This window comes from Phyllopteryx taeniolatus, chromosome 8, assembly GCF_024500385.1.
Source record: "Phyllopteryx taeniolatus isolate TA_2022b chromosome 8, UOR_Ptae_1.2, whole genome shotgun sequence".
Lineage (NCBI taxonomy): Eukaryota > Metazoa > Chordata > Actinopteri > Syngnathiformes > Syngnathidae > Phyllopteryx > Phyllopteryx taeniolatus.
The window spans coordinates 26294165-26318622 of NC_084509.1; the positions used below are offsets into that span (position 1 = coordinate 26294165).

Below are 24458 nucleotides of genomic sequence, written 5' to 3' on the forward strand. Positions count from 1 at the left end.
TGGCCATGGCCATCGCCTACTTCCTGTGCGTGTCGGTGGCCGCCTTCATCCTGGTGGTCTACTACGCCGTCTTCTGGACGCCCGACCCGCACAACAACAGCACCGGCGCCGAGCCGCACAACCGCACCGACTGCGCATCCAAATTCGGATGAGTGAGGCGGATGGAGGACACGGGAGGCGGACGGGGGTCGTCCCGGGTTTGTTCGGATGGGGGGGGGGCGATGCTGAAGGATGCGCCTGAAAGTGTTGTTCTCCTTGAACGACCTCCGGGATTTCATATTGATGAAACCTGACTCCATTTAAACGCTTTATTTACCTTGTAGGACCTCCAGGAATGGACCCCCAAAAAGTGTCCCATTCAATATCGACAAATCCTGACTCAGCACCTTCTGTATGTACCCCCTTTTAAACACAGTTCAACACTTGACTTACCTTGAAGGACCTCCCTATGGACCCTTACTACTACCTCCAGCACCTCAATTTCGTGTGCGTGTCCCCCTTTAATTCTGCTGGAAATGAAATGAAAATCGCGCCCAGTATTATTATTATTACTGCATCGCATTATTTTATTTCTGTCTGTCTGGCAAAGAGAGCGTTAAACAACATTGCAGTTATTGGGGGGGGGGGGGAGGGGCATATGTGGCACATTTGTAATTAATATTTGGTGCAAGATTTGTCGGTACTGCTCGATGATGCCTCCACAAGTCCCCGAAAGTGCCCTGAACCTTTTATTGTCCCACACACACTTGACGTTTGACTATTTACAAACCCTGACTTGTCACCCTGAAAGCTAGTTCGACACTTTATTTACCTGAAAGGACCTCCAGGACTGACCTCCCCCAAAGCTCCCTATTTAATATTTCAAAATCTTTACTCAGCATCTATGTAGCCACTTCTTCGAGCTTGTGAAACACTTGATTGCCCTCCAAGGACCACGAGCTCCAGTAGTCTGAAGATCTGATGAAGAACGCTTCGAAAAGGCTTTCCCAAACTTTTGCCGCCTCCCGGCTCCAAATTTATTAAAAATGTTTACATATTTCCTTCAATATATTGGTCATTTAAAAATGCCACAGGACAAAATAAAGCATATTTTTCTGTCATATTTGACAAATTTATCATGAATATTTTGCTGAAATGTTCATTGTGATTCACGACATGACCTTTTCAAGATAATAGCTTTTGCCCTATTTATTTGGGGTTATATTTCACACACAACCGCTCACGTTCTGTTCATGTAATGTCTTCAATTTGAACGTGGCTCCCAAATAGTCTTCAATTGGACTTTTGTGAGCTGGGACTCGCAGTTTGGGAAAAAAATATATTGCCTTTGTAGAGGAACCAACCCTATTAGAACGTGACCCGACGTCTCACTGTGTGCACTGATTTAAGACTTGTTAGTCGTACTATTCAGGTAATGTCCCCCGGGTAGCGGGTATAGTATAAGTATACTAGTATAATCAGTAGAGTCTTTGTAGAGCAAGGGGATGGGAAACCAAGCAACCCCCCATGGAGCGACGCCTCGGATGCAGCTTCACTTTGCGACGTGATGTCACTTCCTGTGTTCGGAGCGACTGTTTTTGGGCGATTGCGACAATGATGGTGGTGATAAACTATGCATTTATTCCAGTGTGGGTGTGGTTATTGTGATGTCATCGCGATGTCCAGAAAGCCTCCTAAAACGACACTGACCTGATAAGTATGTCCGGTTATCAACAATACAAAATCCCACTGTTCTTAAATGTATTTCAAAACAAAACAGTCAGCTATAGAGTACCACAAGGGTCAGTTGTTGGACCCAAGCTGTTTTTGTATTGTACATTAATGACTTAGTTAATGCATCTACTTTGGGGTATCTCATTTGCTGATGATGCAACATTGTTTTATTCAGGATCAAATATACAAGAAGTAATGCAAATGGTAAATTATGAGTTAGGAAAAAAAAAAATATATATAGTGGCTTGATAGCAATAGACTGTGATTCAATCTCAAGAAGACACATTTTAGATTATTTAATGACATAATGACAAATTATGTGTCAGTAAAAAGAGATAAGATGAAAATTCCAATTGTAAAGGAAACCAAATTTTTAGTAATCATGATTTGTAAAGTGCTTAGCCGGAAGTCTTATAAATTTCACAAAAAGAAAATGGCAAAAGCCATTGCGGTTTTAAATGAAGTAAAATTTAACAAATATTCAAACTGAGCATGGACAATACCAACATTTCTCCTTTACTATGCTAGTACAGTATTCTACATAAAACCTCAAACAATGACTCTGTTATGCAGTACATATTCTGAACACTAGATGACAGCGTTGCACAGTGGGAAGCAATGAACGGAATACCAGAAAAAGCCACATTTTGCGTTAGTGAAACGCAAATTAAATCCATTTTTTTGGACTCCTATGTGTTATACAAGTAAAATATATCCCTTGAATTATATAAATCATGTTATGATCTATTTTTTTTTTTACTGTGGCTATTGCTCAGAAAGAAGAAAATAGGATCGCAACATCATCAGCCAGATCGATAGTGATAAACTCAAAAAAAAAAAAAAAGACTAATTGCAAATAAAACAAAATGTCGTGTTGAACCGCTTTCACCGCCTGTTATGTTTTTGTTTCCTTTGCGCTTGATGTTTTTCATCTGTTGTATTTGGAGGCCTAGCATGTGTAAAAGCAAAGGATGCGAGGACAAGACTGGAACCAAACCGGAAAACCAGACCATAAGAGACTTCTACCTCCAAATCTCACATCCTTTTAGTCAGTTCGGAGAACTCGAACAGCTTCCAATGAGACACATTCGAAGTCAAATAAAAACAATATTAAATGTGTTTATGTCAATGTAGTGGTAATATTTTTTTAATTATTGTTTTATTCCAAATAACTTCACATTTTTCCACTTGTAACGAATATAAGTTTTTCTACTATTTATGTATTATTGTCTAACATTTGTCATCATTTTTTCAATATATTTTTATCGTTTGTAATATTTTTCCTATTTGTGTATTTTTTTGTCTGCTATTTTTCAATATTTTTTTATTTTTCCATCTCAAATATTTATATATTTATTTTTAACTCATATATTTCCAATACAATATTTGTGTATTTTTCCTCGAATTCTTTCACTTATTGCCCAATATTATTATCTCTATATTTATTTATAATATTTCTGGGGTATTTATGTAATTTTCCGATATTTGTTTCAACATTTGTGCATTTTTTCCTCGGATACCTTTCCATTTCTTTCCTATTTGCGTGCCGTCGTAACCGCGAAACGTCGTATGTCGTTCCGGTCGAATCAGTGGTCGTTGCCATGGCAGCGGCCTGCCAGTTTCCCGGATGTAGTCCCCCCACCCCCTCCTGACGCTTCCAACATGGCGTCGGCAAAGTGAGACTTTGGGCTAATAGTTTGTTCTCAGCTCTGGTAAAAGTCATCCCGGGGCTCTTTTGCGCTCTTTGCGGCGCCACGGACGGTTCACCGGGGATCTTACGTGGTGAGCGAGCAATCTTTTTTTCTTCTAAAATGCCCAGCTTTAGCGGCAAGTTGTGTCCAAGTTTGAGGTGAGGGGGTGGGGGGGGCGCTTTTCTCGTCCGTTTACCTGCTAGCTGTTGCTAACGTTAGCCTACTACTATTCCGAGTAGGACGCTCACTTTTTTCCGTCGTTTGTGCCACGCTATAATGTCACAAAAATGACGTTTAAATCCTCCTCAGCCGGTTTAGGGTACTTATTAAAAATCGAAGAAACACTTCCTGGTGGAGTTGTCGGACCAATAGAATTACAGCTGTTCATTTTCGACGACGTCTAAGAGCTAAATGCCAAAATCTCTTCCTGTGTGTGTGTGTGTGTGTGTGTGTGTGTGTGTGTGTGTGTGTGTGTGTGTGTGTGTGTGTGTGGTTGTGTGTGTGTGTTGTGAGTACCGTATCACGCATTCCCGGCATGCCACAGATTCACGGAAGAGGGGATGGTCGCCCCCCATTATTTTGACATATAGCCTGATACTGTTATTGACAAGGGATAGCAAGCACACTGGAACGTTTCAGAACTCAAGGAAGTTGAGAAAGCCTCCCAAATTTTCTTCCTACGTTGACCCAGCAATTTTCCGGCTTCGGAGGTAGTATTGGTGCTGGAATAGACACGGAAGGCGTATGAAGCCTGGGCAAATTTTGGATTAACGCTGTTGCTCATCCTTGTCTGTTTTCCATGTCACTGTTCTGTGTTAATGGTCCTTGGGCTGAAACCATTAAAAAAAGTCAAAGGAAAACGTCCACCCAAGTGGTCAAAAGTAGAAGAAAATAGAATTCATACAGGAGTTCCTATGGTCACAACTGGCACTCAATGCGCAGACTGGCTAAGCATGGAACGTTTTTGTGTGATATCACCTCTAGAAAATCTGGTTTTAAAAAAAAAGCCTTCAAATTAGATTAAGACAGTATAATTTCTGCGGGGAAGCCCATCTCTGATGGCTGACAAGTTACAGTTAAGAAGATCCACTAATAAGCTGGTAAGGGTGGAAATTCCGAATGGTTCTCCAAAATTACCGTGATATTTCAAAGTTGCCCGAAAAACTCAACTTCAATAGCGCAAATGGAACATTATTGGTGACAAGAGCAGTAGAATAAGTCATGTACTCTTGTCATCTATTGTTTTTTCCTCAATTTAATTGTTTGGGAGGATTTTAGGGGCATTTGAAGTGCTCGTTCCATGTTTTTGTTTTTGTTTTAGAAAATTCCACAAAGATAATGGCCACTTTTTATGTTGCTACTTTTTTAAAGCCACACATTAATCGTCAAAGATACTAGTGTAGAATGTGAGGATGGGCACCCCAAGTGGACAAAAAAAAATACCTGCTCCTCACATGCACATTTTGCCTTGGTAATGTTGTTTTAATAACAAAAAAACAATATTTATCCGATTAATTGATGGGCTAATCGGTAAAATACTGAATTCTAAAAATATTTGATCAACTGCAGGCCTAAACGGTAGCAACATGGAGTGAAGCAAAGAAGTTGATCCAGCATTTTTATGACTTATAAGGTAGTACAGGAAATCCTCGATTTACTGGCGACGTAACACGAATTTCCGCGTTACGTCTGATTTCACCGGTAAAGTCGAAATTTACGGCGAAATGCTTCTGTTACGGGTATTGTCCCACGTGATTGTGACAGCAATCTCAGTGTGTGTGGGCGTGTGCGTCGATGTGTGAGTGACACGGGACTGCGCAGGCGTCGTCCGGCGGGACTGCGAAGGAGGGAGGCATGCGCGCCGGTGCGAGTGTGTACAGGAGCAATTGTAGTGACGGCGACCGGAGAAGAGTAGCGATTAGCGGAGGACCCGTTGACGTCGAATGTGCAGAGGAACTAATAAAGCCATTAAAGCAGAAAATCGGTGCTTCGTGCCTTTATTGTTGCCGCCACCCATTTGCTGTTGCTAACCAAAACAGCAGCACTGAGAACCCCAATTCCAATGAAGTTGGAATGTTGTGTTGAACTAATTAATAATGAGTTAACTAATTTTGAATTAATAAAAACAGAATACGATAATTTGCAAATCATGTTCAACCTATATTTAATTGAATACACTACAAAGACAATATATTTAATGTTCAAACTAATGAACTTTGTTTTTAGGAAATAATCATTAACTTAGAATTTTATGGCTGCAACACGTTCCAAAAAAGCTGGGACAGGGTCTTGTTTACCACTGTGTTACATCACCTTTTCTTTGAACAACATTCAATAAACGTTTGGGAACTGAGGACACTAATTGTTGAAGCTTTGTAGGTGGAATTCTTTCCCATTCTTGCTCGATGCACAGCTTCAGCTGTTCAACAGCTCCGTTGTCCATTGTCGTCTTTTACGCTTCATAATGAGCCACACATTTTCAATGGGGGACAGGTCTGGACTGCAGGCAGGCCAGTCGAGTACCCGCACTCTTTTACTACGAAGCCACGCTGTTGTAACACGTTGAATGTGGTTTGGCATTGTCTTGCTGAAATAAGCAGGGGCGTCCATGTAAAAGAGGTTGCTTGGATGGCAGCATGTGTTTCTCCAAAACCTGTATGTACCTTTCAGCATTAATGGTGCCTTCACAGATAGTAGAGTTTCAAGTTGCACTTACGGATGTAGCGCCAAACTGTATTTACTGACATTGGTTTTCTGAAGTGTTCCTGAGGCGACGTGGTGATATCCTTCACTCATTGATGTCGGTTTTTGATGCAATACCGTCTGAGGGATCGAAGGTCACAGGCATTCAATGGTGGTTTGCAGTGATTTCTCCAGATTCTCTGAACCTTTTGATGATGTTATGGACCATAGATGATGAAATCCCTAAATTCCTTGCAATTGTACGTTGAGGAACATTGTCCTTAAATTGTTGGACTATTTTCTCACGCACTTGTTGAGAAAGAGGTGAACCTCGCCCCATCGTTGCTTGTGAATGACTGAGCAATTCAGGGAAGCTCCTTTTCTAGCCAATCATGGCACCCACCTGTTCCCAATGAGCCTGTTCACCTGTGGGATGTTCCAAACAGGTGTTTGATGAGCATTCCTCCACTTTCTCACCTGTCCCAGCTTTTTTGGAACGTGTTGCAGCCATAAAATTCTCAGTTAATGATTATTTGCTAAAAAAATATCAAGTTTATCAGTTTGAACATTAAATGTCTTGTCTTAGTAGTGTATTCAATTAAATATAGGTTGGCCATGATTTGCAAATCATTGTATTCTGTTTTTATTTGTTTAACACAACGTTCCAACTTCATTGGAATTGGGGTTATATTATTTCTGTGGATGTCTATGCGCGTTAATGCTGGGGGGGGGGGAAAAAACAGTTTCAAAGCTTATTTGGTATGAGGAGAAATAAAGCGAATCTCGGAAGGGTAAAAAAATGTTTTGAATAATGTCATCATCATTTACTTTTATGGAAATCTGAATTTTGTGAATACAAATCTGGGATTTTACTTTTAAGGGCGTTCCCCCCGGCCCCATGTAAACGCTTGAGTTTGTGCAGATTGGTCTTATGTTTTTATGTTAGAACTTGTTGCTGAATTTCTGTGGCAGCACTGCCGCCGGTCGCAGAATTGTTTGAGCGGTGGCCCCCAGCACCGGGGAGGCATGAAGCGGCAAGTTAAGCTGATGAAATAAACACACCGAGAATCCAGTCAGTAGTACGTAAGCAGCACAAAGGCTGGGAGGCACGGCCAGGTTTGTTGCCTTTGAAGGGCCGGATTGGGGGGGGGGGGGGGCGTTCACTGGAATGACCACAGGAGCCAATATCAACACCCAACCCCCTGCACCCACCCACCACCACAGTTGGACATTCAGGAATAAAGGCAAAAATACACAAAAGATACGCAAAAACATTACAGAGTCAGCGTGAACTCTTATCAAGGCCGCTAAACGCTCCCGCTGCATTCCTCTGTGTTGTCGTCAGGCTTTTTTTTTTCTCCATCACGTACATGTGGTACTAATGCTAAAAGACACAGTTTCAATGCCAATCGAGAAAAGTCAAGGTAGGACGTGCTCTTTACAAATGCACAACACACAGCGTTAGAAAGTTCGACATGGTCTGACTTGGGCCTCAGTGGTGTTGTAACACTAAGGGAACAGGGGTGGGAGTCAACAAGCTGTTTTTTGTTTTGTTTTGTTTTGTTCGTTTGAACGTCCTTTGAGAGGAATATTCCGTATGTCTCTGCGTTTCAATGTATACCACAACACGTCTATTGTCTCTCAGGATGCACCATCACCGTGGCCTTTAAACACCATTAAATGGTTTTACAGTAACTGCAACTTTTCCCCATTGAGGGACTAATAAAGGTTGTCTTATTTTATGTATACCTTGTGTAACCATAAGATGGAGGCAGACATTTTCTGGCTTCAGAGGTAGTATCAGTCGTAACAGGCGAAATGGTGTCTGTATGTAGCCCCTTCACATTGTCTGTAAAATCTGATGTGCTCCCCATGTTGCTGTTCTGTATAAACATAAGTTCTCATTGACAGTCCCAGGTACGATAAATGGAATATTCTCCTGATGGTAAACTAGGGAAAAGTGCTTGGAGAGGCAGAAAGTCCTACATATGGCATTCATTGACCTGGAGAAGGCCTATGCTAGAGTGTGAGAGCGGAGTACGAAAGAAGTATGCGAGGATAATCGAGGAATCCGATATGAATATCACAACTGGAGTAACAAGCATTGTGGGAACAGCAAATAGTTTGGAAATAAAGGCTGAAATCCATCAAGGAGCCGCTCTTCGCCCACTACTTTTCAACATCGTTTTTGATGTTCTGATCAAAGCTGTTAAATTTAAAGCGCCAAGTACATAAAGAAGTCGTTCGACCAACCTTGATGTAGTGATTGGAAGCAGCACCACTGAAGAAAGTAGAAGAAAAGAAGCTCGACGTTACAGAAATGAAGAAGTCCAGATTGATGAACGGAGTGACTAAAAAAGGGAGTCCGAGAAGATAACCTGTTTCAAGACATTACAAGAAACGAGACTGAGGTGGTTTGGATGTCTGACGTGGACAACTGAAGGACGGCATGTAGGAAGAAACGTGACGGAGATGGAAGTACAAGGGACTTGAAAACAAGGAATCAAATGGAAAGACTGCCAAATAAGATGTCAAAAGGGAAGTGGATAAAGGAATACCCTTAACAAGAACATTTGGAGAAGGCTCACACAAAACGGCGACCCGGAATAAATAAAACTTGGAGGAAGAAACTGTTCTCTATAAACAGTTCTGACGTGGGATAAGAGTACAAGTTTTTCCGGCTTCGGGGCTAGTATCAGAATTGTAAGTCTCACATAGCATTTGCAAACGCCAGAAATCTCTTCGCTTTTCTTGTGTCGTCGTTATGTATAAACAAACAGTATGGGTGCGACGGTACAGGTAACCCGACGAGCGGTCAGTTCCTCGATTTTTGGGCCACATTTCGGTTCATTTTCCGTACGAGTTTTGTGGATAAAAATAACAACTTTTTTCTCCCTCAAAATGATCTCTCAGCAAAAACTGGATTTCCTCGTGTACTGAATATGAAGAGTTATTTTAAGTTGCGCGTGGGTTGTTTGGCTGCAGGCATGACCGCACGCGACACTCGATTTTGACAACCTTGAAGATTGAGCGTTTTCTTCAACCACACATCGTCAGCCACAGAAAAGATTTGCAGATCTTGAGGAATAAATGCTCCCACCGCACGGTGTGTCCAGCAAGCGTTCCGTCAGAATACGAACGCAGAGACGGCGGCTACAGTGCACATTATGTGCGTGATTGAAAGTTGCCCGAGGATCTCAACGTGAGTCGGTGCGCTGTTGATGTGAGAGATGCTAACCTTCCTGAGAGCACGTTTGACCTTGTGAACTGTGTGCGTGTGTGAGTGTGTCATAGGCTATCTCACATTCCTCAACCTGCTGCTGAAAGCTTGCCGCCATTGGCTACGGCCCTGCGTGCTTTCGTTTGAAAGAAGCCACGTGATTGGCCACTCCTGAGCCACCCAGTTTTTGTCTTTTTCTGAATATGTTTTTTTCTTTCTCCTTTGTACTTAAATTAACTTGTCACATTTGTTTGTTTGTTTGTTTAGAAGGAAAGTGACTTGTGGTGGATGTTTGTGTTAGCTTGTACACGTGAGATTTTACACTTAACTGAATGGCTGCCGAAAGTGACTCATTAAGGCTTAAATGTTGAGCAGCCACTTGTCAGCAGCCTCCGTCATGTTGATGGCGATTAGGTTGACCAGTTTGAAAATATAACGCTCATGTTCGTTTCCCTGGTACGCCAACTGTGTTGAACCATCAAAAATATATACAATATATGGAAAAATAAGACCTAAATAAATAAAACAGAAAAAATAGCTGAAGGTAGTTTTGAAGATTTTCAAACTTTAAAACAGTCAATTTCACCTGCAATTCTGGAAAAATATAAATTCAAAGATATTTTAAAGATGTAAAAATTGTCTTGTTGTTTTTAAAAAATGTCAGGGTTTTCAACGAACGTTTTGCACTGGTGCACCCAACTTTTCTTTCTTGGGTGCACGAGCACAAAAGTTAGGTGCACCCAAATTTTCGACCGCATCGCATTCAATGCCGCAGTTTTACAGGTTCACTCTAAAAAAATAAATAAATAAATAAATTTAATAATAATAATCATAGCTGCCTGTTTTTTAGGCAACATTGACTGGTAAATGATTATCTAACCATCTGGTCCTTTATTTGAAGCACAATTTGACAAGACGGGTAACTTACTGAAAAGTGTTGGTGCTTCAAGTGCTCCATGTCAGAGCGTTGGTTTGGATCTTCGGACAAATCAGGCCTTAACGTAACATTCTTCAAGAAGTTGTCAGTTGTTCTTTTCATCTTATCATCCTTCTCTCGATTCACTCGCTCGCTCAGCTGTGATGTCACAAGCCGCAGAGGATGCAAGGGTTAGCCGACCGAATGTTGCCTGCCTAAAAATACAAACAACGTTTGTACAGCGAGGCGTACATTTTGAACGTCTGACAGACCATCCACTAACGTTTTTGTCTCGTGTCATCAGCGACGCCTGGCGCACGTCTCGTCACGATTTAGTCATCAAAGATTATTATGCTCGTCATTTGTCACGTTGTCGTGAAAAAAAAGGGCCGTCAATTACGTCATCATCATCGTCGACAAAAACAACACTGATGGACAGTTTTGTCATTGTGACATGCTTATGCAAATCTTCTGAATAGATTCACCTCCTGGCCGAATCGATTCACCTCGTGGCCAGTGGGGGGGCGCTTTGTGTGTGATTCGTGTTGTGTGGACGGAAGCCGCACGCCACCAAACAACGAAATGGTGACTAAAGCGAAGCACAGCAGCAGCATGAAGCGAGGGGCTTCTACTTTTAAATCAGACGTTTGGGCTCATTTTGGATTCCTCTGTCAATCCGGAACACAGAAATGGACAAAAGACACTCGAACAACACAGGCAATAAATGAACGGAGTTTGACGGTGAAAGTACATTTGTGTCACAATTTACTTGTAATTATTTGTGTATTTGTACTTCTTATTGAATCAATATCGGGGCTTTTAAATTAATATCGAATCGCAACCGAAAGAATCGACGTTGAATCGAATTGTGACCTAAAGACTCAAAATCAAATCGAATTGTGGGGCTTCTTAACAATGCCGAGCCCTGAGAATGTATATATTGTGTGTGTGTGTGTGTGTGTTTATTCATCTTTCAAGTATTTTTTAAATTAAATTTTCTTATTTGTATTTAATTTATCCGTATTGTAATCCTTTTTGGGGAAATTCATAATAGTACAACAATGCTTTTTAACAGTGATGCAGTATTTATACTTTGTTCAAAATATTATACTCTCATTCCCATTATCTCGTCTGCTTTTACCTCAATGTTGGGTTTCATTTTTGTTCTGCTTTCACAGCGGGTCACATTTGATCTGGAAACATTTGTGAGGTCGCAAATACAATAGCAAGGCTAATCAATGCAACTATTGGGACAATATCCGATTGCTCTATGAGACTGATCACAATAAACAATGTTCCTGATTCTGTTTGAACAACTGTAGTGCATGTACACTGACAGCTTCATCATCTTACCTTATTAGCTAAAGGAGAGTGGCAAAATATTAGATGCAGAGTACTTCCGTGTTCGACAAGTTGTCTAATTTTGTCCTTGCCGATCTTTTACAAAGGGGAGTAGTTTGGATGTCCTGCCCTCAGGTGTGTTTATATGACCTTTGCATGACACTGACATCTTGCCTGCTTGTCCATATATGACAGAGTAGAAATATCCCTCTTGGGCCCTTTTTAACACGTTTTGTAGCATTTTGTTAGTCCGCCCTTGTTTGTTGTTCCCATTTTGAAAAGCTAGGAGCAGACGAAAGAGGGGGAAATGTACGTGAGTAATGTAAACGTAGTCAGTAGGACGCAATGGTGTGATCTTGTGTTTAGGTTCTGGTAAAATGACAGTCATCTGTTTTTACAGTCAAAATGTTGGGACCCATAACAAAGGTGTAAAAGGACACCCATAGAAACTTCCAATTATAACTGTAGATGATCGCTTGTATTTTATGGAAGCCCGTGAACTACTCATCTCCGTTTTGATTATTTTAGTTCAACTTCTAGTCTTAACACTGTCCAGGTTTTTTTCATTTGCTGATGCCCAAGTGCAGGTTACAAACGCGATTTCGGCAAGTGGCTGCCCGGCTTTGAAAGCCAAGTCGTGGCTTTGTCGTGGAATTACGTTTTCACAAGGACAAGTGCGATGAGTAACCGTGTATTTCGGGTTGTTTACATTGGGCTTATCAGCCGACGCCAGCGCGATTCTGGCCTTCAGACGGCTAGCTATGCGAGATCAGCCTCTGAAGAGCCTCTGACTGAAAATAATTACGTGCCGGCGAGGTATTGTGCGATGAATGTTTTACCGCCCTCGATGACAGGTTGCAGAATGGTAAAACTCTGAGCGAGTGACGGGGGGAGCTCGTGTAGTCGGTGTTAAATCATTACCAAGTACTGTGCATCTGGAAGTATTCACAGTGCTTCATTTTGTTTTGCTACAGCTTTATTACAAAATTGAATAAATGGAAAGTGAAGTGCTGTGAATACCTTCCAGATGTACTCTCCACTGGACCCTCTGTGGTCCGGCACAATCTGTTCTTGCAGCGAGTAGGAGCACAGTAAGTACATCGTGGCGATGTTGTGTGAAACACGTTTCTATCTCTCTATCTATCTATCTATCCATCCATCCGTCCGTCCACCCATCCATCTATGGAAATGGAATGAGGTCAGCGTGCTCATCAGATGATTTTCGACATCCTTTCTCACTGCTCGGCCAGGCGAACATGCAACTGGGAGAGCGAGGGGGAGGTATCTGTGCAGGTTGAGGAGGGGGATTGTGGGCAATGAGGAGTACAGTATTCCGCCGCGATATTGTGGAATTTGAAGCTATCGTGTTTTTTTTAACAATTCATGCAGTATTCAGTCAAGTCCAAATTAGCGTTGCGCACCTTCAGTGTAGTACTATGTTGTCCCACGACATGCCGGGCAGCACCGAGCGCCCCAGGAAGAGATGTAGCGTAATTAACAGCAAGTCGACGAGGCAGAAGATCCTCGACTACTGGAATTTCCAGAGATAGTCTTTGCTCCCACTGAGCAGAGAGAATTTATGTTATGCATGTTATGTCTCTGTGTTAAAGTAGCAGTTGTTTGAAGGTTTATAACTACCAAAACATCTATGCTAATTTCAGTTAGCCCTCTAAGGCATTTCACATCATAAGTTAGCACTAAGCTAGCAGCCCTTTCTATTTTGGTGTTTAAATCTACGTTTCACTCTCTTTTGATTTGTGTCAGTTTTACAGTCAATTAAGACAGGGAGTGACAAATAGAGAAATCCAGGCCTCTATATTCCCTTCTTTCACGTTCATAACTCAAAGCTAGTATATTTGTTCCTGTTATTTGGGGAACTGTGCCAGCCAGTCTTCTTTTTCTGTCCTCAAAGTCAATTTATACGATAGTCTCCCATTTCTTGACAGCAAGAAAGTGAGAACGGGCGCTGAAGAATACATGTAAAAGTGTGTTTCAGTTTGAATGGGTTTCAAGCTTTCGGGAGGGGTAACACCAAGTGTTTTACAAACTGTTTTTGAATACTGTATGGCCTCTATTGCGGCTGGGGCTGGAACCGATAAACGGGTTTACTGTCGATGGAGGTAAGAAGACGTCTGATGCAGTCACGAGGGAGGTTTGCCGTCTGCGTGTGAGCTGTCGACACGCTCATTAGCTGGGCGGAGAGGCATGTTGCAGCAGAGCCACCCAGACACTTTCACTGCGAGCTGTTAACTCTTAATGTACGTTTTAAAGTTAATTATAGTTCAAGGAGCCCCGTGGTTAAGCACTATCAACAGACTGACACGTCTTTAGCGCTTTGTCATTAAAGTATTGCTATCCTCAATTGTTCTTGGTGTGTCACTCATGCTCTGCATTGCTAAATTCCTCTTTTTTTTATGGTCCTAGCCTTCATGGTTCTCACTTTTATTGTCCTAGCATCCATGTTCCTGCCGTTAATGTTTTTAGCCTTCATTATGCCGCCTTCCATGGTCTGAAACCATTATTGATCCTAGCTCATGTGGTCCTGGCCATTCTCCACAGTCCTCTTCTTAGTGGCCCTAGCCTTTATGATCCTGGCTCCCATCATGCTTCTTGCCTGCATGGACCTAGTCTACCTGTTCCTCCCCTTCAAGGTCCTAGTCTTTATGATCTTAGCCCCTACGGTTCTCTTCTTCATGGTCGCAGCCTACCTGTTCCTCTCCTTCTTGCTCCTAGCGGTCACGGTCCTAACTTTTGTGGATCCGACCTCCATGTTCCTCATCTTTGTTGGCTTGTGGTCTTCTCCTTTATGATGCTAGCAATCTCAGTCCTCTGCTTTTGGCAAAGTCGGCATGCAGGTGCTTCACATTCTCACTGCATGTGCTGAACATCTGTGTGACACAGTCATCCATTGTTGTTCTAGAGAAAAATTTGCACACCATGAGTGATGTCGTCATTTCTCCTCCCCGCAGCTCTGATGCTCGGCTGTTTGCCGCCACGGCCGCCGCCATGTTCACCAAGAAGAAGAAGTCGCGCATCCAGATCTCGGCGCCGTCCAACTTTGAGCACCGCGTGCACACCGACTTTGACGAGCAGGAACAGAAGTTCGTGGGCCTGCCGCGCCAATGGCAGTCGCTCATCGAGGACACGGCCAAGAGGCCCAAGCCCTTCATCGACGCCACCGTCATCACCACCGTGGACCCGCACAAGGTGGGACCGGTGCTGTGGCTTCAAAACTCATTACAATGGAATTTCAAGTGGGAACTTACTATCCTACACTCGTCGTAAAGTCACAATTGCAGTATATATTTGTATGAAAAGCACTTGTAGGCCAGAAATATGAAACAATCAAATGAAATACAGTAATTACAGTGCCAGCTGAGCCTGCCTTCTTGGACAGAGTTTTCTTTTTCCCTATTTTTTCCCAATATTTTTTTTCAGTATGGTATTTTGCACCTTATATTTTTGCATGTATTTTTGTCTTAAACTGAGGACCTCCTGAAATTTTGTATTTTGTCAAATATTAGTTTTGTTTGCCATTTTTTTCAATTTTGTTATCCATTATTTTCTATATAGTTCAAATATTTGTAAATTTTTTCTAATAATGTTATATTTTCTGTCATATTTTTCATTTTCTTCCCAATTTTCTATTTTTCCAATTATAGTGTATTTTTACATCTGCTATTTTTTTACTTATATATATTTATATATATATTATTATCTTTTTTTATTTCAATATTTGGATTGCCTATATAAATTTTTTGTCCATTTTAAAATCATTTCAAATATATTTATCTTTAAATTATATTTTGTACAATTCTTTCCATTTTTGAAGTTTTCTGAAATATTTTTATAATTTCTCATCGTAAACCAAGGACCAACATGCAATCATTTAGTACATTTTTTTTGACTGTTTTAAATGTTTTTCTAAAAAAAAATGTTTATTGAAGTACTATTTTTACATATATAATAGTTTTTTTTATTGTATTGTTCATTCTTATTCATTTTTTTAATTTTTCAGCTAATCATTTTTATTTTTCATAATTTAAATAGTTTGTGTATTTTTCATTTTTTTCCCTATTTTTCCTACATTTATTTTTTCTTCTAGTGTGTTTCCATTTTTAATTTAGTATTTAAAAAAAAAAATATTTTAAAGTGTTTAATTTTCTTTGATTTTTATTTATTATTATTTGTTTTTGTAATTTTTATTTTTAATTTATTTATTTTTGTTCGTAAGGCACTGAGCGTCTTCCTACGCTCGGCACCTAGCATATCGGAATTTGCCCGAGAACGCTCTTAGTAGACGGCTCGTAATTGTTTAATTCTTCTTTGTCTTCAGACAATCGTGCGCGGCAACAAGCTGGGGGTGGACGGCTCTCTGACTTGGCTTCTGGACGAGTTTGACAACATGTCGGTGACTCGCTCAAACTCGTTGCGACGGGGCAGCCCCCCTGTGCAGCCTCGCCAGGAGAATGGAGACCCCCACCAGCAGCAGCCCTCGCAGTCAGACAGGTGAGTCGAGATGCAAAGAAATTTCCCAAAACACTTGGGGACTACTTGTGCATTTTCGTTTATAGAGAACGCCCCAGGCCGGACCCCCAGGGCGTAGGTGACCCCCGGCACGGTCAGCACGCCCTCCGCGGCTCTCAGCGAGGCGACGGGGTCCTCGCTCGGCCTCAGCAGCGACCCCGAGGCCAAGAGCCAGGCCGGGGCCACAGAGACAGACCGGGTTCTGGTCCCCCGCCGCCACCCCCTCACAGAGACAGAGAGCATCGGGACCAGAACCAGGTTAGAACCCGGATGTAGACACACGACACACCTGACCCAGTTTAATTGTATATTTTGTTTTGCCTAACATCTTTGTATTTTAATATACCGTATTTTCCGGACTATAAGTCGCTCCGGAGTATAAGTTGAACCAGCCAAAAAATGCGTAATAAAGAAAGGAAAAACATATATTTAGTCACACTGGAGTATTTCCATTTTTGGGGGGGAATGTATTTGATAAAATCCAACACCCAGAACAAACATTTCATCTTGAAAGGCAATTTAAACTCAAAATAGAATAGAGAACAACAGGCTGAATAGGTGTACGGTATGCTAACGTAACACATTCAGCTAACGTTACGTGACGCAAAAACAACGAACTGAGAACGTGCCTGGTATGTTAACGTAACATTTTAACAGTTATTCAGATAACTATAGCATAAAGAACATGCTAACAAGTTTACCAAAGCATCAGTGTCGCTCCAAATCACTAAATCCAATGAAATCACTTCTAAACAACTCCGCCAACTCCGGAGGTAGACGATGCGCCGCTTCCTCTTGTACGTCGCTTTCGTCAGCCCTAGAGCGCCCTCTTGCGGTTGTCAGTGTGAAAATAACGTGAAATTATATAATAATGTGTTAAGTCGCTCTGGAGTATAAATCGCACACCCGGCCAAACTATGAAAAAAAACTGCGACTTATAGTCCGAAAAATACGGTAATTTTCGTAATTTGAATATTTGTGTAATAAAATGTAATTTTAATATATTCTCAAATATTGTGTATACAGTTTGTGTATTTAATCTTTTCTTCATCTTTTGGTGTATTTTTTGATTCATATTTCAATGTTTTAAGGAAAGTCATAATTACAGTAGATATTTGTAAGTAAAACACTTTTAGGTAGTAATTACAAAACAATCAAATGAAAAACGGTAAGTACACACAGTCCTGAGACCATCATAAAGTGACGACACCCCGTATTTTTGAGTCATATTTTTTGCCTAATATTTTTGCTTTTCATATTTTTCTATTTGTGTATTTTTTGTCTATTTTCTTAATGTTTGTAATATTTCACATTTTCCCCCTCATGTTTTATTTTTCCAATATTTATGTATTTTCTTGTATATTTTTCAGTGTTTTTACAGTATAATTTTTTCAAAAATGTTCTATTTCTTTCTAATATTGGTCTATTTTTCTCAATAATTGTGTATTTTTCTGACATTTGTGTACAGTGGACCTGCGCTGTTCGCAGGGTTTAGGGACCGAGCCTGACTGCAAATCACACAAATCTGCTAACAGTTTACGCTCTTAAAAATTGCCACAATATGTTTTTTAAACGCGGGAGTTTCCGCAAATAACGGACGATTGGTTTCCCCCAAGAATCAGTTAATAGGTTTTAGAATAGAATAGAATTTGCGAATGCGGAAATGCAAATATGTGGGCATCCACTGTATTTTTTTTCCAGCATTTGAGTATTAATATTTTTCCATTTTTTTACTAATAATTCTTGTTCATGCAGCGTTCTTTATTGCAACACTTGCTGTCTTCAGGATCAGCTGGTCCGCCGCGACCCGCATGGTGAGCACAGGCCAAAGTCCAGCTACCGGGTGCGGGATGGCAGCCCCCAGTCCCCCCGAGAAAAGAGGCCTCTCTCCGGGCCCAACATCCGCACCCCACATCTGCCGGTGACCGACGGGGTGATGAAGACGGCACAGCAGACGACGCGGCCGTTCAACACGTATCCTCGGGCGGAGAGCGACGGGGGACGCAGCCCCACTGGGCCGGTAAGCAAAAATATGCTTGTTGACATGTGCACGACAAGACGACATCTGAATGTGTGAATGTGACGTCAAGCCATCGCGGTCTTCTTCAACATTCTGGTCATGGTCTCACTTTTTGTTTTCTCTTTTTTGTGACAATGCTCGTCCGTGTCCTCCTTCCAGCCGGTGCATCCCCACGAGTCATCCCCTCAAAATGGCCCCTCCATCCCCCGGCGAGGCTCTTCCGGCTCCAAGCCCCCCGTCGGCCACCCTCACCACAGCTCGTCGCATCCCAACGTGACGCCCGAGGCCGGCCAGCAACCGCACACCCCTCACCCCAACGTGCCGGCACCGCGGCCGCCCGCCCCCTCCGGCCTGCCGCCGCCCCCCGAGGCCCGCTCCCCGCAGAGGGAGCCGCAGAGGGTGTCCCACGAGCAGTTCCGGACGGCTCTGCAGATGGTGGTGGATCCCGGTGACCCGCGCACCTACTTGGACCACTACATCAAGATCGGAGAGGGCTCCACGGGCATCGTGTGCATCGCCACCGTCAAGACGACGGGAAAACTGGTTGCGGTGAAAAAGATGGACCTGAGGAAGCAACAGCGCAGAGAGCTTCTTTTCAATGAGGTAACAGCTAACAGCTTATAGGACAGCCGCAAAGTAAAAAAAAGAATCCGTTTTGGAATAAAACAAAATTTCGAAAAAGTAAAGCACTGTGAATAGTACTTTGCTCTCCTCACCGTCTCTCTGTCTGTCTTCAGGTGGTGATCATGCGTGACTATCACCACGAGAACGTGGTGGAGATGTACAACAGCTACCTGGTGGGCGACGAGCTCTGGGTGGTCATGGAGTTCCTGGAGGGCGGCGCCCTCACGGACATCGTGACACACACTCGGTGAGAGCTATCCCGAGCCATCTTTCCCCATTGGAATGAACACAAGTGCCTTTGATATGTACAAACCCCTGAGAAAACACCAACAAAAGTTTTTGTCGTGTTTTTAAATCAATACAAATTGCGCTCTACAGTATTTTACGTCATAAAACATCCAGTAGTGATAATGCAATTAAATTGAATTAAACAATTTGTGCATTATGATTTCATCCTGTAATTCAATGGACATTGTATGTCTGGTGTGCGTGTTGGCCACCAGGGGTCACTATAGTACATGCATACATAATAACTACAAGAAGAGGACGGTCACAACGAAGCTCGAGGAGTTCTCGTCGTTTTTTGCAGAGGATAAAGAATATAGGACTATCTTTCTATGCTGTCTACCGACATGTTGCTACCATTTATGTACAAAAAAAGTTTTTTTAAAAGGTTTATAACCACTGCAGTGTCGATGCTAGTTTCGATATGGCACAGCTATGCCGTTTTCTATTATGAGCTAGCGGACTGTCGGCAAAGCAATGTGGTTGTTTTAATTACGCAATGTATAATTGTCTTTGTTTAGTTTTACAGCAAAGCGCTCTTCCTCTTTTGAAGAATTGTTCATTATCCGCCAAACTGCTGTTTGTTGTCAAGTTCACTCAAATTTATACTCGTACAATCAACATACAATCAACATAGGAATACAGTAAACACCCCTCCATCGTGGGGGTTACGTTCTAGACCCGCCCACAATAAGTGAAAATATGCAACATTAATTGCCTTAACTGGTTAAAAAAAAAAAAGTATTGCGCATAATAAATTAAAATAAAAAATAGCGGAAGCGTGAACCGCGATATACCGGGGGTTTACTGCAGAACTAAGAAATGTGGAAGATTTGTGATCGCATTAAAGGTCGAAGGCAGTGTAGTACTGTTCTCCAAACAGTTCTGCTTTGTTTGTTTTCCACTCGATTGTTGTGTGAAAACCTGTCATCCTTCCGCCCGCCTCCAGGATGAACGAGGAGCAGATCGCCACCGTGTGTCTGTCCGTCCTGAAGGCCTTGTCGGTGCTGCACACGCAGGGCGTCATCCACCGCGACATCAAGAGCGACTCCATCCTGCTCACCCACGACGGCAGGGTACGACTTCCCGGGCGTCTGTGGCACGCTTTCGTCAAACTACCCCAAAGATCAATAATTACAGCACGCCGTACACTTTGGTATCACGTAAATTTGCCCTACTATGACATCAGAGTGGGGCAGAAGGGCCGCTCACAGGCAGATTTTCAGAAGTAGGCACCTAAGCAAAGATTGACTTGGTTGTTGAAGTTCACGCTTGTCTCATTTAAGACGGCTGGAAGAAATAAACTGTCTTATACTCACCTTTTTTGTGTGCGTGTGTCCAGGTGAAGCTGTCCGACTTCGGTTTCTGCGCTCAGGTGTCGAAGGAAGTGCAGCGCAGGAAGTCTCTGGTGGGCACGCCGTACTGGATGGCGCCCGAGCTCATATCGCGACTTCCCTACGGACCCGAGGTATCGTTCCCGCCTCCTTTTTCACCTGATGTTAGGACCTCCAAGAAGACCCTCGTTCCACTTCGCGTGTCTGTGGTTTCAACCCATCCAGGTAGACATCTGGTCCCTGGGCATCATGGTCATCGAGATGGTGGACGGGGAGCCGCCGTACTTCAACGAGCCGCCGCTCAAGGCCATGAAGATGATCCGAGACAACCTACCACCCAAACTCAAGAACCTGCACAAGGTACAGTCACTGCTAGATAACGAGGTGACGGACACATTTGGGGGACGGGGGGGGATGTTGATTTATTTTAATGGACTAAAGGATTAAACTTTCTATTCAGTAAAGATTGGTAATCGCCCATTCTTCAGTGGAAGCCATTACACATCAGAGTCAGGAAGTTTTACCATCGTAAAGCCTTTATTATCTGTACGGACGATGTTTGTGTTAACATTTGAACAGTCTATGAAAGAAGCATTCTGAGTTCCTTTCACTGGAGCTCGGGGCCGAATATTTTGGACATTTCCAACTTTGTGGGAACAGTTTGGAGATGGCTCCTTCCTCTTCCAACATGACTGTGCATCAGTGCACAAATCAAGGTTCATAAAGACACGGATGAGAGTTTGATGGGGATGAACTTGACTGGCCTGCACAATCCTGATCTCAACCCGATAGAACACTTTTGGGAAATTAGAGCGGAGAGACTGGCAGCCAGGCCTTCTCGTCCAGCATCAGTGTGTAACCTCAGAAATGCGCTTGTGGAAAAATGGTCATAAACTCCCATGCAAAACACTCCTAAACCTTGTGGCAAACCTTCCCAGATGAGTTGAAGCTGTTATAACTGCAGAGGGTGGACCAATGTCAAATTAAACCCTGTGGATGAAGAATGGGAAGTCACTTAAATTCATATCTGAGTCAAGGCAGGTGAACGAATACTTTTGGCAATATAGTGCGCTTGTATTCTTTTTTTTTTTTATGGATGTCATATTAAATGTGTATTACATGATTATTTTTGGATATGATTGTTTTGCAGGTGTCCCCGGTGCTGAAGGGCTTCCTGGACCGCATGTTGGTGCGCGACCCGTCTCAGCGCGCCTCCGCCGGGGAGCTGCTAAAGCACAGCTTCCTGAGCAAGGCCGGACCACCGTCCTGCATCGTGCCCCTCATGAGGCACAACCGTGTCAGATGAGGACTACTTGTACAGTTTGGCCTTTTCTACTGTTGGGGGGGGGGGGGGGGGGGTGCATGGTTGCTTGTTTGTTCTTCCCTGGATACAAAGCAATAATTTTGGCTGAGTTTGTGTGTGTGTGTGTGCGTGCGTGCGTGCGTGTGTGTGTGTGTTCACGACTCAAGCACGAGTCTTACTGTTAATGGAAAGAACACGTACTGTAACCTGCCTAACCTGGAACTTTTATTATTATTTGGACCCGGCTTGGATTTTAAGAGCGGACGGGAGAGCCTTGGCCTTGTCTCGGTCCCGGTTTCTGTCCCGCCGGGACTTTTGACTACTGAGCGACGCGCGCCAGCGGGAGAACGAGCAAAACATGAAGTCAAAGGTAAACACTGGAGTTGATATTGTTGCTTTTCTGTATGGGAATATGAGTGTCACTGTCATGTGGTCCTGATTTGATTTTAATGTTTATGATGATTTTGGTATGATGATGATGATGATTTTTTTCAAGCACTGTCAACACTAGAAGCTGCACACACACGTACACACTTATACACACACAAGCCACAACATGACTGCAATGTATTGAATTAGACACAAAAACAAACAAGTCTTTCAAACATATACTGTACAACCACTTATACACACACACACACACACACACTGGTTGTCATGTGGCTGCTAGGTGTACATACATACTATTTTTTTAATTAACTTTTTAGATCACACGAATTTTGTACAAAAAAAGAGAATAGATGAGGCTGATATTTGATCTAGCGATGATGAGTTGTGATATCTTTCCAAACGGTGCTTCCTTTTCCCTTCGCTGACGTGAACAACAAACGTGATTTTATACCAAACAAAAGCAAGCATGGGTTTGGCGCGTAGCACAGAACATACGTGTTGTTATTTTTATACATGGACTTGTGCTTCTCATGTAGCAGAACGAGCTGGTACGTCCTGGTTTACCTCCCAAGCAGCAGGGGGCAGCGTGCCCACCTATCCTTTCTTTGTTTCTTTTTCTTGGCTGGAACGGAATGTTGGTTCACTTTTAGATTTTAGCTCCGAAACACTAACCAATCAGCGAGTCGGGAATTACGTTGTTTTTGTTTGTTTGTTGACTCGCGACTGAAGCGACAATCAGGTTTACTTGAAATTGGTAACCCCCCCAAAAATGAAGAAGACACTAAGCTATCTACTCAAATTCAATTAATCAAATTGTATTTCAGTTCAGCAAACATTGACAAAAAAAAATCCTTGGTGGAGGTAATGTTACAACCTACGTTCTATTCAGGCTAATGTGTTGCAAAAAAAAGGCTCGCTAACTCTAGTTACTACAGCTAGCAAACTTTACATCAGGACGTTTTGGACTGTAGTTGTGAACGTACAAAAACATTGAAAACGCCAAAATGGTGTCCAATAAGTAAGACGTAACTACATTGTGCTCTATGCTGGCCTGCTAACATGTCCCAGAAAGAGGCTAGCTAACACTGACTACTACAACTAGCTAGTTTATGCGATTTTAGGCCATTCTTGTTTGCCAGTGTTCCTCATGCTTTGAAAACATTTTCTCATATTTTTGAGTGACAAAATGGTGTCCGTAAAGTAGGACATCGGCGAAAGTAACTAGGCTAGCTAACACTTAGTGACTGCAACTAGCTAGTTTTACGCCACAAGACCTACGATACTATGTGTACGATAACATTCCTCGCACGTTGAAAATGTTTTCTCGTGTTTTGTGCAACAAGATGTCGTCGAAGTAGAACATAGTTACATGCTGACATGCTAACTTGTCACAGAGTAAAGGCTTGCTAACATTGGCGACTAGCTAGTTTTACAACATTTTAGACCGTGCTCATTTATGACATAATTTCCCGCACGTTGAAAACGTTTTCTTGTGATTTTGAGCCACAAACTGACATGGCTGTGTCGGAGAACGTGACTAGGTTAGTAGCTAACACTGGCAACTAGAACTAGTGAGTTTTATGTAATGTCCCACGACACTAAGACATGCGTCAACATTCCTTGCACGTTTAAATGTTTTTCGTTTTTGTGTAACAAGATGGCGTCTAAGAAGTAGAAAGAACATGGCTACATCGGAGAAAGTGACCAAGCTAGCTAGAACTAGCTAGTTTTACGTCATGTCCTACGACACGTACGACAACATTCAAAGCACAATGGAAATGATTTCCTTGTTTTTGAGCAACAATCACTTCCCAGTGCGAATTGTCTTTCATAAATATTCCCCGTGGATCTTGTTCCCGAATGTTTTCTTCCGTTGCCAGTGTCGCAACGGTGTTGCTGTTGGGGGTTTGAGTGCCTTCCTTGCCTAGCGTGGACGCTCTGACGTCATCGCTGGCCAAATGATGGGTCATCCTGGTTAATCCTGTGTAAATAGAAATCGAGATGAACTGTTCCACTTTTCTAGTTGATGATGTCATCAGCGTCTGTCTGTGTTGTCACTGGGATTGGCGAGAAAATAAAAACACTTCGCTTTGAAAATCCGATCTTTTCTTTTTTGGGAAAATACTCATTATGAATGTTGACTATCCATCTGGATATCTGTCTTATCAGTCTATCTATTGTCAAAAAACGATGTAGTACATGTGCCAAGCCTGTATGCAGTGCTGTGGTGCTGCCCAGAAAATAACAGCAAACCGCACAGAAGACGCCAAACTGCAGAAGAAGACAAAGCCGGTGACCAAAACAACAACTGACCACAAAGTCCTGCTTCTGCTGCTTGTTACTTTACACTTAACTACATCACAATATTGAATGTTTGTTACTTTGTGCCACAAAACTACTACACAGTCGATT

At 42.5% G+C, this 24458-nt stretch overlaps 1 protein-coding gene across 1 annotated transcript; it reads left to right on the plus strand.

The window, feature by feature from the left end:
* Positions 1-3336: 3336 nt before the first annotated feature.
* Positions 3337-24143, plus strand: pak4 (p21 protein (Cdc42/Rac)-activated kinase 4). Its single transcript, XM_061782424.1, has 11 exons — positions 3337-3495; positions 14533-14770; positions 15900-16072; positions 16138-16348; positions 17877-18110; positions 18270-18713; positions 18848-18981; positions 19969-20095; positions 20362-20487; positions 20579-20713; positions 21504-24143. Exons 2-11 carry the CDS (start codon positions 14570-14572, stop codon positions 21657-21659), a joined length of 1941 nt encoding a protein of 646 aa, XP_061638408.1. The 5' UTR covers positions 3337-3495; positions 14533-14569; the 3' UTR covers positions 21660-24143.
* The last annotated feature ends 315 nt before the right edge of the window (positions 24144-24458 follow it).

Excerpts from the sequence above, each read along its gene's own strand:
- pak4 (XM_061782424.1), top strand. The coding sequence starts at position 14,570 with ATGTTCACCAAGAAGAAGAAGTCGCGCATCCAGATCTCGGCGCCGTCC. Across the intron at positions 20,488-20,578 it reads GACTTCCCTACGGACCCGAG|GTAGACATCTGGTCCCTGGG; the intron begins GTATCGTTCCCG and ends CAACCCATCCAG. Across the intron at positions 20,714-21,503 it reads AACTCAAGAACCTGCACAAG|GTGTCCCCGGTGCTGAAGGG; the intron begins GTACAGTCACTG and ends ATTGTTTTGCAG.